Source organism: Cebidichthys violaceus, unplaced genomic scaffold (genome assembly GCF_023349555.1).
Source record: "Cebidichthys violaceus isolate CVI_PGR_0920_01 unplaced genomic scaffold, fCebVio1.0.p SCAF_11, whole genome shotgun sequence".
Lineage (NCBI taxonomy): Eukaryota > Metazoa > Chordata > Actinopteri > Perciformes > Stichaeidae > Cebidichthys > Cebidichthys violaceus.
Genome location: NW_027176274.1, coordinates 6354567 through 6370536, shown reverse-complemented (window position 1 = coordinate 6370536; position 15970 = coordinate 6354567). Strand labels below are relative to the sequence as shown.

The following is a 15970-nucleotide window of genomic DNA, read 5'->3' as shown; positions in this document are numbered from 1 at the left end:
TGCTGCTGTTCAGCTGCTGCTCTGCAACAGTTATTCTGAATCTTTTTTATCCGGCATCAACCTCCCGTTTACACATGTATTGTTAAAAAAAAAGGTTGTATTCATTCAATCAAACATTACAGCAGTAGTTGCGGCTGACACACCTTGCTAGTGTTTGTTTTTACAGACAAGGCGTCAGGAAACTCAAGGCCCAAAGACATCTTGGACCATGCCTGTATGTACTTTTAATGTAAGTGTACCGTCTGTCTGGAAATAGATTGTAAATAGATAAAGCAGACATTTTTGGAAAGTGAGGACATTTTGAGAAAATTATATTTTTATGGGAACATTTTGTCCAGTCTTCACATTTTCAAAGGGAAGTTTAAGGGATAAGATGTGTTTTGGGGTTACATAAAGGTTACCATTAGGTGGAGTCTGTGACAAACTGTACATTATGTCAATAAAGGTCCTCACAAGTAGGCTATGCAAGTACAATCCTGTGTTGGCACACATACTGTAATCAGTGATCCACACTGTTTATCTGCTGATGCAAGCTTGTTATGTAATCAGTTGACTCAGCACTCCCGCTCCCCAATGAAGCTCTCTCACTATCACACATGCACGCATGCACACACACACACACACACACACACGCACGCACACACACGCACACACACGCACACACACACACACACACACACACACACACACACACACACACACACACACACAGTCTCTTCAACTGAAAGGAAGTGAGGATTTCCCCAAAGTTTTCATCTAACTCTAGGAAAGAAATTGAATAGGTATTCTTCCCAAAATGTCAAACTATTCATTTAAAGAGAATGCATTATAGAACAGAATCCTGATCTGGTAGGATGGTTCAAGAGTCCTCTGGTTGAAGGAATAAAATCTATAGCAGCCTAAACCTATGATACAGAGATTGTGTGAACATACAATTTCTAATAATGACGTCTCGCAAATGTTTTAACAGCTAACATTAAGCGATGGATGTCTACCTACAGCAGTTTCTGTGGGTGTATGTGCCCCTAACAGGAACAGGATTATCACAGTCACCTACAGTATCACTGAGGTATGAATCAACACTCTGGTTAAAGCTTCTGTAAAACTGTGTGTTCTACTCAAATGCAGCATGCATTGATTCTGTGCAGCAGATGTCGCTGTTTAGTTGCGTTTCCACTGCTGTTTTAATTCCCCTGCTGTTTCCATGCTAAACATTCCAGTGCGCAGCCGCAGTGAGTGAGCTACGTCAAGTCCAAGAAATGCATGAGTGAAAACGGAAACGTAGAGAATACAATATGTAAGCAACTGAAATTAATGGAAATTAAAATCAGCCATCCTTTAAAGTCAAGGATAAAATAAAATCCAGGCCGTATTTCTAAAACTTGACTGTATTTATTAGAGAATAAACATTAATTAAAAAAAACATGCCAAATGTTTTAATACAATTTTACACGTATTTTCACACATATTTACAACCATTATTATTATTATTCACAGACAGTTTGCGTTTGCTTTCATCGTGGTATTGCGCTGGACTGAGACTGGGAGATATCTTATTTTGAAATATTACAACCGGATGTCGCACCGCGGCTTTATGTGCGAAGCTTCACGCACCGCGCAGACAGAGAGGCGGACGCGGCGGCTTACAATCGAGGAGGAAACGCAGCACGGCTCGGCACGCCTGAAGAAGTCGGTGTACCGCTTTTTGCCCCGACCGTTAGCTAGCCCTTGCACGCTCATATCTCGCTCTCGGATATAACCGACATACGCGCACACACACACACACACGCACACACACCCGGAGAACCGCGGAGAGGTGGAGCATTATGGCGACGTTGGGACCGGAGTCGGCTCGTCCTCCTCCTCACTCCCCGTCGATCCAGTCTCACATCGGCAGCGCTAACCTGCCCCCTAACCGGGGCTTGGAGCGGGCGCTGGAGGAGGCGGCGGCCAGCGGCGCCCTCAACCTCAGCTCCAGAAAACTAAAGGAGTTCCCCCGGACAGCCGCCAACCACGACCTGACTGATACGGTGGACGCAGGTAGGCATCTCTCCGTGGTGTTAGATAGCTACGACACCGGTGCTGGGGCGGTAACGACTCTCCGTGCAGCAGCGTGGTCCTCTCTGACCCTTGAACTGTATGCATAGTGCTGGAATGTCCTTTAGTCGTTCACAACCAGAAGAACGTGTTATTATATTTGGGCCACACGGGGAGTCGAACTTGCAACCCTGGGGTGTGTTAGCGTCTGTGTTGCAGGATAATGTGTGCATTTCACCTTAAATGAGGCTCTCTGTACATCCCGGATGCACGGCTGGATGTTGACTCATTGGGTACCTGCATCCTGCAGACAGGATGTTGGTGATTCAGGCTTTCACGGAAAAGCTCCTCAAGTTTCCAGCTTGCATTGAACGTCTCCAGGATCTGACTGTTCAGTGGGCCTTCAGTGGAATTCCCCACCACTTCCTTTTTAATCCGTTTACAGTTGTAAACAGGCATGGAGAGCACAGACACAGTCTGCTTGTGCTGCTTTATTTACCTGTTTTTTTACGTTAAGTTTAATGTTTTCTAATCACAGTTACTAGTGAAAGACAGTGGTGGAAGTAACTGAGTATATTTACTCAAACATTTTGCATAATGAGTACTTTTACTTTTGGTACTTTATGCATATTTTCATGCCAGTACTTTTTATTATTTTTTTTACATGTGATGGACTCCTCTTTGTAATAGAGTAAAATTACACTGTGGTAACAATGTGAGTACTTTCTCCACGGTTTGTTTTTTGGTTTCTATGCTAAAGAGAGGCTGGTGTTGGTCCTACACAGTGAGCTGTGCCTATATGGTCAAATAGTCTGCTGAAGCACATTAACGCTGCACCAGCTTATTCTGCTTTTTCATGAAAACAATTCTACCCGTGAGCTTTAAACAGATGCTGCTTCAGACACTGTACTGTTTCAAGATGGGAAACCATAACTTGGTACTGATGTGTCTCTGTTTGCAGTATTTTGATCATAGCACAGGATTTTAAGACGGTAGCAGTGACGTACGCATGCTAACAGTAGTTTTTCAGTATGTGCTGCAGCATCATGTGGATCTATATGAGGGGAGGTAGTTGAGCTGATTTGCTTTAATGTGCAATGACATGGATGCAGGCCGGTCACATGACGTCAGCCGAGGTGTCACACTTTAAAGGGTCCTTTTCTTCAAATGTGTGGTATCTATGTATGCAGACAGTTGTGGTTGAAGCTCTGCTGCTATGCTAATAGGATGGAGGTAAACAGAATTGAGTTTGTGCTCCTCAAGGCTTCAAAAACGCCCTGTGTGTCATAAGGACTATTTCTCTAATGTCACTATGTCTAAAAGGGTATTTATGAAAAATTAAAATGAATTAGTGATGGATTTGTGAATTATCTATTGTAACAGAGACACTGTTAAGATAAGATAACGTTATTTATCCTGAGGGAAATTGTTGTGCAGCAGCTGCATTACAAAGTAGGAAAAAAAAAGGAATCGCAAACAACCAAAATTTAAACATTAGAGATTTACAAGTGTCATAAAAATGAAGTAAAACTGAAACCATCACGTTTCTGTGTGAAGTCAATGTCAGCCGTCGGACTGGAGAGTCACAGTGACGTCATGTTGCTGTAACTTTGTTTATGTACACTAAAAAAAGAAATGTGGCTTGCATAACCGCAGTGGGTCACGTCTACAGAAACACACACACACACACACACACACACACACACACACACACACACACACACACACACACACACACAGCATGAAGTAAAGTGAGTGAGAGTATGGAGGCTGTGTGGTTCAGTTGAACTGCTTTACAGCACACTGGATCAGGGTTGACTTGGATCTGGATTCAGCCTGCTGATAGTTTCCTCCAGCATCGTACTCCAGTGCTGCCTTGCCCAACGGCGTGCACAATCACGGCACTTCCATAACATTTTGCCTGTAATGTGACAGTATTTTGCCAGTTGTGGTAGGTTTCAGGGGATTCTTGTACGTTTATCTAGTTCTGTTGGTGTTTGAATGGAAGATTAGTTTCTTGCAGTAGCTTTTCCACTTTAAAAACATGACGAAGTGAATCTCCTGTTTGTCTCCCGCTACTCATCATGCCTTGTGTTATAGGGGATGTTTTCTGTAGTTTGTTTAGATTTCATAATACCATCATCGCTAGCAATCACCATCTCATTTGTCTCGCCAGGAGACCCGTAGTTTGATTTCCTGAGAGTTTGTGGCGCTTGTTCAGGTGCTGAGTCAGATAGAATTTGTTCAGACTTAATATGAGGCTGAATGAAAGTTTTTCACCAGCAAAAGCCACTGCTAATTATTCTGTGTTTAGATTATGCAATGTGTCAATCAAGCCGTTGTGTGTGTGTGTGTGTGTGTGTGTGTGTGTGTGTGTGTGTGTGTGTGTGGGACCACACATTGTTGGAGGAGGAATGTAAATGTTTGCAAACAACTGCTGAAATGGATTTGTAGTTACTGACTGAGCGGTGGAGGCGTTGCCAGGAAGGCAGAGGACATGGTTCTAAATCGACTGTCGCCATTTGGTTTGTCAGTGAAGTGTAAGACATCAGACAGGCCTCTGACTCAGGCCAAACTGTTTGATCACAGAGCTTCTTGTGGAGCTGAGAAAATGCGAAATGTATTAATAGGTTTTTCTTCTGCATCTCCATCTCCAGACAGTCGCAGGGTGCATCTTAACCAGCTCAGCGTTGTTTCTGAATGAGCTGCCGGAGCAGCTGTGCGTGTCTACATCATCGGTGTAGTAGCTCTCTGAATTAAAAACATGCAGCGATGCAGAATTGTGCCGCCCTGAGGGAGATTTAGCTTGTTGTAAATGTGACCTACAGACTGATTCAAGTGTTTCAGTTTTGGTATTCGAAATACCAACGAGCTGTGACGAGTGAACGTCATTAATTAAAGACATCGTCTTTATCTATCAAATCATTGACATGTCGGTCTCATGGTAGTAAACGGTGTGTGCTGGTTCATCAGTGTTGAAGATGGAGTCGTCTCTGATCACACGAGAGCTGTGATCGACCCCACGAAATGAAAATAGATGAGAAAGAACGAAGTGAGTCACTGTGACACACACACACACACACACACACACACACACACACACACACACACACACACACACACACAAACATTTTACAAAAATCTACATCGGAGCAGTTTGTCCGAAGCCCCGCATGCATGCACATGTACTCAAAATGCAAGCACACAGACACACACACACACGCTGTGGTTCAGCCTAGTTTCATATCAGCAGCCACACAAGTCTCAACTTGTAGTGAAACACAAACTGGAGCTGGTTTCCCTGTAACTACAAGTTGGGTTCCACTGGAAAAGAAAGAACTAATGTGTGGGACGCGTTGTCTGACCACGTCTGAAGGGCAAATGTTTAAAACCACCGTGAGCGTCCGCTCTCAGACGTGTAGAGAAAAGCCGACCGCCATAGAGAGCGGGGAGCCGTGATGTCGTGTCCATGTGTGGATAACATGACACGTATTCAGACCGTCTCTGCTGGAGGACGTTCATGTGAAAAGTGATGAGAGCATTTCAAACCCTTTTTTAGGGTTCAACATTAATGTTTGTTACACTTTCTGTCAGGCAAGCAGATTATTGACCTGCTTGCCCAAAGTCCACTTTTACTTGCCACATTGCGAATAGTTTTATTCATTGGTGGTTATGAAATAACGACAAAGCCTAATTGTCATGTTTTATCCGCCTTGCTCTCAAACTTACGGCGCAATACAGAGTTGTGAGTTTTCGCCCACATCCTCTGATGACCCACAACTAAACTCCTGTTTGCCGAATAATTTAAATGCTCACTTGCACTTCAGTTTATAAACTTTGTCTTTGCCTGCCACCATTTTCCCGCCAGGTCCCGACCGGTACTGTGCATGTGTAACTCTCGACTGAGGTGAGAAGGAATCAGGATGTGTTTAATTCTTTTATTAATATTTTCCAGATCGGGCGATTTAGTTGCTAGATTAACTAGGGCTGGGGAAAAAAAATCCATACAGCATAGTACTGCGATATTTTGCGTGGCGATATTGTACCGATACACGGAAACCAGGTATTGATCTTTTATTATATGAACTATAAACATGTCGGTACTAGATGGCGCTGAGTTGTTTTCTGGTGATGTCAAACAAAGATGGGAGACATCGGAGAAAGAAATCAGAAATGCGCCGTCCGCGTGTAAATCAAACGTCTGGACTTATTTTTGATTTTTTAACAAGGAAGGGAAGAAGGACATGGATATGACTCATGGATATTACTGTTCGCCACACAGTCGTGCCCAAGCTCTACAGAGAAGTGATGCTTAAAGTTGAGGAATCTTTGAGTATAACAGAAAGAGTTGCATTAACTTGCGATGCGTAGACGTCGAGCGCAGTGGATTCCTATGTGACTATAACATTATCTCACAGAGGACTGGCGACTGCTGTCTCACGTTCTCCAAACTAGAGCAGTACACGTGAGTCACACCGGGGCAAACATTGCAGACCTTCTGCAAAATGCAGCATCAGAATGGAGGATTGCCGACAAAAACCTGGTGGTTGTAACCGACAATGCTTCTAACATGGGCGTTGGCGTTCAGTTAGCGGGATTCCTGCATGTGAAGTGTTTCGCTCACCCACTCAACCTGGCCTCACAACGGGCGTTAAATCTGCCAACAGCAGCACGGCTCATGGGGAGAGTGCGGCGCGTAACTGGCTTGACGTCCACGCAACGCAAGTTATACCGAGTTATATAACTCTTATATCGTACTTATACAAGTTATAGTTCATATACTGAGTCCACACACGTTTGCATTCAGTTAAGTTGGACGATGTAGACTGTAATACAAACGGTTCAGTTTGTCAGGTGCAACATTTATGACCGGTTTTAATGACAGTGTTGGTCAGTCTGTCTGCTCCCTTTTTGCTGCAATAAAAATGATTGAAGTGAGATGAACAGACAAAAAGAAAACTTTATCTTATTAGATAAAACATGTTGACACAGTTTTCCTTTGGGGACATCATTTGCAGCTGAAAAAAGGTCATAAATCTCAATATATGTTATCGCAATACTCAGCATATTGCAGTATCGTGATATCGTATCGTGACCTAAGTATCGTGATAATATAGTATCGTGATAATATCGTATCGTGATTTAAGTATAGTGACCTAAGTATTGTGATAATATCGTATCGTGACCTAAGTATTGTGATAATATCGTATCGTGACCTAAGTATTGTGATAATATCGTATCGCGGGACCTCTGGTGATTCCCACCCCTAAGATTTAGGGGTGGGAATCGACGTGGCGTTTTACTGGTCCCAGGCTAGCTGGCGATCCTTATCATTGAGCCCTGACTGCTGCCACAACTGTACATTTTTTTACAAGCTGTAAATGTTGGAATTGTTGATTTCGGAAAGTTACACAAATTGTCAGATGCAGCCCCCCATCCTTAACATATACGCGTGTGTGTGTGTAGTAATTGCTACAGTAATCAACAAGTAAGATTACTGTTAGTCCTTGCTGCCTGTGTCATTAGACTCCTCTCACACAGACTGATGATGGAGGGATCTGGTGGAAGCACTGAATAGAGATGGCGAATTTCACCTCAGTCCAGAAACAGGAACGTGAAGGTAGGGGCGTTTCCAAACCAAACCAACCGGTCAGTCTGCTCTTTCGGCTGATATGGTGATATCAACTGCAACCACCAAACCATGACCGTGTGTGTGTGTGTGTGTGTGGGTGTGGGTGTGGGTGAGGGTGTGGGTGATGGGGGTGTTGAACCTGCAACCTGCTGAGGTTTCAAAACAGGTGGTTCAGTTCTGAGGAGTAACCTCAGTTTGACCTGCTGTGAGTTTAACAGCAAGAGATTGTATTTCTTTATACATTACTGATTAATATCTTGATGTTTTATTTCACTTATTAAATAGTCCTATAATCTGTCCTATCTTGAACTGCAGAATTTAAACAAGGTAATGCTAATGATGAGGTGGTGGACACGTGAGTCCAGAAACAGGAAGTCAAAGAGGGTGGTTTCTGAAGACTGCTTCATTAGGGTTTGTGTATGTTGTAGGCTGCAACAGATATAAATTAATCTGACTCATATTTTCTTGATTAATCAACTTGCCAAATGTACATCACAATTTTCCTGAAGCCCAGGTTGACATATTGAAATGTTTTGTTTTGTCTTTGAACCCAAATCTATTCAGTTCAATAACAGAGAAGTCAAAAGAAACCAGCTGTAATGTGATACGCTTTATACATTCCAGGACAGACTGTTATTTACATCATCGATTCATTTGCAGAATATTTTCTCAATCGAGCGATTCATAGAGAATTAATTAACGTCAGAAGATTTAAACAAATGGTGCTCAAAGTTTCCTGAAGCCCAAGGTGACGTCGTCTTCTTTTAACCAATCAACACTGCACTCAGTTTACTGTCACGTAAAACTGACGATAGCAGCAGAGCCTCACAAAGGACAAGAACAAATTAAGGAACGCTAAAAAAATGAAATGACTAATGGTTAAAATGGTTGCAGATTTATTTGAATCCACTCAGCTCTCGTCGTATGCGTGTAAATGTGCGTTTGTGTGATTCTTTAGTTTTGTTCTGAGCTGCAGGACGCTTTTACTTTCCTTTCTTCTTCTACTGATACTGCTGATCGGAGGTGGAAGAAAGAAACAGGAACACGCTGACCGACTCTATTCTAATGTATTCTACTACAAGTCACTGCCTGTTGGGTATCAACACTGTGTGTGTGTGTGTGTGTGTGTGTGTGTGTGTGTGTGTGTGTGTGTGTGTGTGTTAGCAGCCCACGTTCCCAGCTCCAGAAAATGCACATTTCTGCAGTTTTTCAGTGGACACACACACACACAGTACATTAGTAAGGGTCATATTAACAGAAACAGCACCCCCTGTGTGTGTGTGTGTGTGTGTGTGTGTGTGTGTGTGTGTGTTTGACCACACACAGAGATTACATAAGATTTAATGTTAGTGATTCACGTTATAACCATCTGCAGGAATTTTTTTTTAATCTGACCGACATCATTTGACACAAATCCAGATAAAAATAGATCTGCTCTAAATTATTAGACCAGAATCTGCTTCTGAAACAAATGTTTTATTTTCATCCTCCCACTCGTTCAGTGTACGTCACTGTTATCTCTATTTTCTGTCCTATCTTTTTATATGAGAAATGTCTAATAATCCGCACAGTTTGTCCCAAAGTTAACTTGTCGATCAGTAGAGCTGTGAATCTTCATTTGCTTCACGTTTTGATTCGATTACGATTCTCCTGTCGACGACTCTCAATGCATCTCAATATGGGTGGGAATCACCAGAAGTCCCACAATACGATATTATAAGGGTGAGGAGAGGCTGAACGCAGACAGAGGTGCACCGTCCACACCAGGCATAAAAACAGCACCAGAAGCACCACGATGTCACGATCTTCTCACCATTAAAGAGTTGAAAGGACCAACAGGCTTCTCCTCCAGCTCTGTAACACGCCACACACTCTCCAGTGTCTTTTTATTTTTCAAAGAGAAATAACTTTGTGATGTCGGGAAATATGCAGTAAGATGTGAATAAAGCATGTTTTTAATGTGTGTGGATGGATGCATGATGAACGCCTAAGGCAGGATTCTCCGCCCAGAGTTTACCACCCTCACTTCCTCTACCTCACTGCTCTTCCTTCCATTTCATCTACACTCTGTGTGTACACACACACACACACACACACACACACACACACACACACACACACACACACACACACACAGGAAGCTGTGGACTCCCAGGAATGTGGTGTGGTGTTGGGTTAGAGGAGGGTCCATCCGCTGTTCCCGCCACACCTGAACGTAATGACAGCTGGGACAGACACACACACACACACACACACACACACACACACACACACACACACACACACACACACACACACACACACACACACACACACACACATGGACACGGACACGGACACGGACACACTCTCTCACACACTCGGACACACTCACACCCTCTTATTTATACTTGTGAGGACACTGGAATAACTACATTATCTATAGCAGAGCATTTTCTTTAACGGGGTCAAAAAACTACTTTTTATTCACAAATTTAAGACAAAATACTTAATATAATTTCATATTCAATGACGCAATTGGTATAATTTGGCTGGTAAATCTATATTTTTGAAAACCTTATTTACTCAAACTAACCCTGACCTCTAACCTCATGAATAAATACATGCTTAAACATGAACCTTAATCTTGACCTTAAACCTCTTTCTATTGATGGGGAGGGGGAGTTCACAGAGGGCCTCATGCATAGTGAATGAAGCACTTAATGAAGTAGTTAATGGAGCAGTTAATGGTTTCTCTCAGAGGAGCACCAGACAGAAGGAAGGACGGCAGATCAGAGAAGAGCACACTGGACTGAGACGGAAAACACTAGAATACAATCAAACGGGACGTAATGAAGGCCGACTCCTGCCAGCTTGGATTAGTGAGAGACACGACATAATGTATAATGATCTATATAATATAGATCAGAATTGAGCTAGCCTGTGCTCTACTTCTCAGGTTAGGTGTCTAAATAGTTTCTATATTACTATTTGTTGCATTTTTGCCACCAATGAAAGACTATAGAAATGTTAAAATATTTAATGATTCATTTTTGCACAATTTCTTTGCTTTTATTGTGCCGTAGCAGTAGTCATATCACATAGCCACGGTTTGTTGTTTCATTGAACTAGTGGGAAGAATTAGTCGATATTATTAGTTAATTGGCAAAAGTTTTGATAATTGCTTCTTTGTTTAAGTCGTTTAGCTAGTGGTTCTTTGCTGCTGTACTAAGGCGCAGGGGGGCTAAGGAGCTAAATGCTAACATTAGCATGCAGACATGCTCGCAATGTCTTTCTATCGGACATTAGTTCTTCAGGTTTTTCTGGAAAAGCGGAGGCCAACCTGAAGACGGGTGGGGTTGTGATTCTCCTTAATGACACTGGGAGGTGGTGCGTTCACCAGCACAGAGACAGGAAGTGGTCGCTCCCCACCTCATTGTTTTCAGGAGGCAACCGCTCAGATCGTTTCCTGTCAGAGAGACCAAGGACACCCACTGACCCACGGAACTGTGAAGTACGGCTGCAGATGACCGACAGTCAGCATCCCTTCTACTTCATAGCCGCCGAACATTAGACATTTTTACAGGTATTTGATAAATGGCTGCAGTTATGTAATGCAGGTGGTCATATAAATAATAATATATGACTTTTTTTTTAATATGTGAAACATGAACCCGCCTAAGAAATGGACACGTTTCCAGGCGGTGACACTGTGTGTCTTCAGAAAGGATCTTTTGTACATCAGAGGAGGTCGTGACTTCACTGTGGGACACCCGATCACTGAGCCCAGCAGGAAGTGGTCTTCTCTTTTGATACCTGACCCTCGGCGAGTCAGACCGTGACCTGGGGCCGTGACGACGCTTTACACACCGAAACCGTAAAGATGATGTCACATCGTATGTTTGTGAACTTCTTTTTCCTTTTCCTCTCTGCTTTCTAAAAATAATCATTCACTCCAGACTGAGTTCACTCACAGCTCAAATGTGAACTCACGTCGTTACAGCAGTGATGCGATGAGGTCATATCTCGTGTGGGTGTTTGTGCCCAAATTAGGTCTTTTGAGGCTTTTTTTTTTTTTTTCGGTGTTTCTCATCTGATTCTGCAACGATCACATCAACTCTCTGAAGCCGCTATGTGGAGCAGAACATACAAACACACATTCACGGACTACAGAACAGACTTCTCTCTGGTATCAAAGACGCGTTGGACTCTGGGAGGATTAGCTAATGCTAACACAGTACAGATATTCATGTGACCCCACCGTCTGCTATACTGATTTATGTTAGCATACTATAGAACCAAGCTAAGATGGTGAACAACATGTTAAACGTTTACCTCCATTGTCATTGTGAGCATGTTAGCATGAGATTAGCATTTAGCTGAAGTACAGCCTCACAGAGCTAGCATGCCTGTAAGCTAGGTTTGTTTGTTGGCAAATCATTCTGGTGCTTTCACTCCTCATCTGAGATCAGACGTGTTGTTTATGCATCCCCAACAACGGGACAGCGGTCGGTCTGGGACAAAAACAATGTCTTGTTGTCAGAACAGCAGAGCAACAGTGCCGGCTCTAACGTGTAAATGTTTTAACAGTTTTCACCTCCGGAGAGCTGTAGTGAGCGCACGATGCTCTTACAGTTTGACGTCTCAGGAACTGTGGTTTGGTCGTAAATATTCCACCAACATTTGGCCGTTAGTGACAGCTGGTCACATCACATCTGTCGTCTTGTTGAACTATACTTTGGTCAGATTGATAGTTCCAGAGTTAAATTCGAATTGTTGTGTTTAAGCTTGTGTAAAGCTGCTCGTGTTCAAACACATTTTAACATTCAAATCCTGTTTTTTGTGTTAAATGGATGCATTTAATGCATTTTTCTATATATGTCTAAATTCGGAAAATTATTAATTTGGTGTTCATACCAAAACTCGGGTGTCATATCGACACTAGTTTAAAAAAAACAATACCATGTGAATGTGGCTTATTGGAGAGCTTTCAGACCGTTCTGTTGTGATATAACGCTAAACGAGAAGTACATATTTTGACCGTCTTTCATGTTTGGTTTGTTTAGTTTCACACTGAGTAATTACACACCAACCACCTGACTCACAGGGAGCTTGTTTATTGAACAGAGTTCTCGTTTCCCAGTAATGACAAACCAGCCCAGGCTCACTGCTGTACTCTACATCCTCAGACCCTTTAAGAAGACAATTATGGAAATATGAGCATCAGTAAAGTCATCATTTTGGATTTCTAAGCAATCAAATCTGCATTTGTCTCGTTCTACCCATAATCCCTTTGGATTTGTGTTTGTGGTGGGTTTAGATTGTGTCTTTACTCGTAATGAATCACACTTTATCTCTCTTCTCAGGGGACTCAGACTCATGTATGAATAAAGCACAAATAATAGTTCAAAATACACAAGAGTTAAACAGAAATAACTACAATATAAGGACAAAAAAAAGTATTTAGTTAAGAATTAGTAATGACTTAAATATTAAATCAATAAATGCAATATTCATTGTGTAGTGTTGTGATAAAGCTGCATACAAGCTCCACGATGACGTCGTCTCGTCCTGCAGCTCGAGTATTTCTAAATCTGAGCCGTACAGTTGGAGTCTGTCCTCACAGACGCCCAATCCCTTTGAATAAATAAACAGGAGCAGTCTCTCATCCTCCAAATGTAGGCCAAATTCACCCCCAACACACACACACACACACACACCTCTATCTCCCACCTAAATCCTCCTGGCATCCAAACATCACACACACACACACACACACACACACACACACACACACACCGACCGACACACTCCTATCCATAACTGGTTCACCATGACGAGCACACACACTTTCCATACCCCTCTCCTTCAGGCTTATCCTAATACACCGTGAAGCACATGCCAGCATACATAAATAAGTGTTCACATATGCTCATAAACACACACACACACACACACACACACACACACACACACACACGAAATCTGTGGCATTAAGTGAAGTCTGTTCAAACTTAATCTGAACATTCAGTGTCTGGCAGCCTCAGGTGTGACATTAAATCTCTGCTGATGTTTTTGTGTGGGTGGTGTGTGTATGTGTGTGTGTGGCGTTGTAATTTAATGTGGATATTTATAAGATATTTGAATTCTGGTGTTGCTGTCATGAAGAGTTTGTTTCATTTTCAATAACGTTTCACTCATTTGAACCTTGTTTGTGTCTGTTTGTACAAACCTTCAGCAGCTAACACCACATAAGTGTTGGTAAAGTGACGCGTCCGTCCGTCCGTCCGTCCGTCCGTCCGTCCGTCATCTGCTAGTTTTGGTTTTATGAGTGCGTCCCCGTTTTGTTTGTATCAAACACTTGTGTGTGTGTGTGTGAGAGATGCGATACACATTCCTCTGATGGACAGTTGGTGATTGTAACGTAACAACAAATGTTGCAAATATTGATGAAAACAATGCGCGTTTTAAAATATTGACTCTGTAAATGCCTTATGAGGAAGGAATACATTCAACGCGTTTCTTAGATCTCGAGGAGACGTCTTCTGTTTATTAGTGAGAAACACTGAATGTAAACTGAATACTCCACATGGTTCTTTTTTTCTTAATCCTAATCCCGCCTGATTGGTTGACTCTCTCCAAAGGGGGAAACTGCACTTTTTTTCCCTGTAGATTATGAAAGTGTGTTGATCAAAGATAGTAAGAGTGGTCTTTGTTTCCGGTGAGACGTCTGCTGTAAAACACTGTAGGAAATCAACTGCTATGAAAAAGGAAAGTCTCGCTTGACTTTAACCAATCACAGTCCTGGTACTGCATGCCCCTCCCTGGACTCACCCTGCTGAAATAATATTTTTGATTTTAAAGATGTCATTAGCCTGAATTGCTTTAACACAGTGCCAGAAATAATGTTTGAAATCCAGAGGGGTGGGTGGTGGGTGCTGTTTTACGAGCATGCCATCCCCCTCAGCTCTGCCAGTGGCGCCACACACACACACACACACACACACGCACACGCACACGCACACACAGTTTAGTGATATGCTGACAGCAGAGAAAGATGTGGGTCAGTGGTGGGGGTCTTGTTGTTGTATTTGATGATGATGGGGTGTGTGTGTGTCAGCAGCAGGGTGGTGTGTGTTGACAGTGTGCCTGGTGGGTTGCCAGTTTGAGGAAACTCCCCCTCTCCAATCCTGTTAGTGTCTCTGCCTGCCAGCTCTCCTCCTCCTCTGTCTTCTGTGTCTCTTTTTACTGTCTTGTCTATTTTTAAACTGGACATTTTTTCCCTCCGTGTCTCACCCTGTTTCTCTCTTTCTGCGTCTGTCTGTTCACATCCTGTCTTCACTATAACACCAGTGAGGTTTGTCCCCCTCTCTTTTTAAAGTAAGGCTGACACTTTAAAACGTTGTCATCTTTATGTATTGTTTCTATTCACTTCATTCTTTATGCAAAGCACAAATAAAGTAAAAATCCTCTACTCTACACCACTACTTGCTCACGTGGAATAACACTTCCAAAGATTAGAAGGATAATGTCAATGTGTGTTTTTCTATGAATTAAATTAAAAAGAAAACAGTAGATTACCACTGAATATCTATCTGAAATTCAAACATTTTCTTTGCAGAAATCAATATTCATCTGTGTGAGCCCCCCACAATAATCACCCCAAACCCTCTAAATCTACAGTACTACTAATCCATGACTGTCTGCTGGTCACTGGGTCAGACACACACACACACACACACACACACACACACACACACACACACACACACACACACACACACACACACACACACACACAGTGCCAGATGGAATACAGCTGATAAACAGGGAGGTTACTGCATGTCATTGGTATTGCTTTTTTCTTGTACGATCTTTTATTTGTGTTTTAGTGGCTGAATAGATAATCAATATAATTGCTTCAAGGAAGGAAGTTACTGCTTTTATTGTTGTTGTTTTATTGTTTTGCATAACGTCATATCATGTTCAAGTAAACCAAAAACAAACCAGACTGTTGACATCAGGCGAGTGAGAGGGAGAGTTTACTCGTTTGAAAACGAAAGAGGCCTAAAACGTTGAGCAAATGGAAGAACACTTGTGTCATGAGGAGTGAGAGTTATTTAATAATGCAGAACATCAGGTCAGAGTCAAAGTTCAGAAGACGTTCAGCTCACTCCTCCGGCCCTCTCTGTAGAGTTCACGGGTCTTGTTGTTTATATGGTTTGTCCTCTATATAAATTAGCAGTAATTCCTGTTTTTGATGGCTGACTGTGACACGTAGTGCACAGGAACATGAGAATCTGTCTTACAGGACTCCAGTCA

At 42.5% G+C, this 15970-nt stretch overlaps 1 protein-coding gene across 3 annotated transcripts in view; it reads left to right on the top strand.

Annotated features, from left to right (window-relative positions):
* Positions 1-1635: 1635 nt before the first annotated feature.
* Positions 1636-15970, top strand: part of lrch1 (leucine-rich repeats and calponin homology (CH) domain containing 1) — a 66502-nt gene continuing 52167 nt past the window's right edge. For all 3 annotated transcript variants that reach the window (XM_068702069.1, XM_068702059.1, XM_068702054.1), the window contains exon 1: positions 1636-2040. In XM_068702069.1, the coding sequence (XP_068558170.1) occupies positions 1827-2040 (214 nt within the window). In that variant the 5' untranslated portion in view covers positions 1636-1826. The remainder of the gene's footprint in view (positions 2041-15970) is intronic.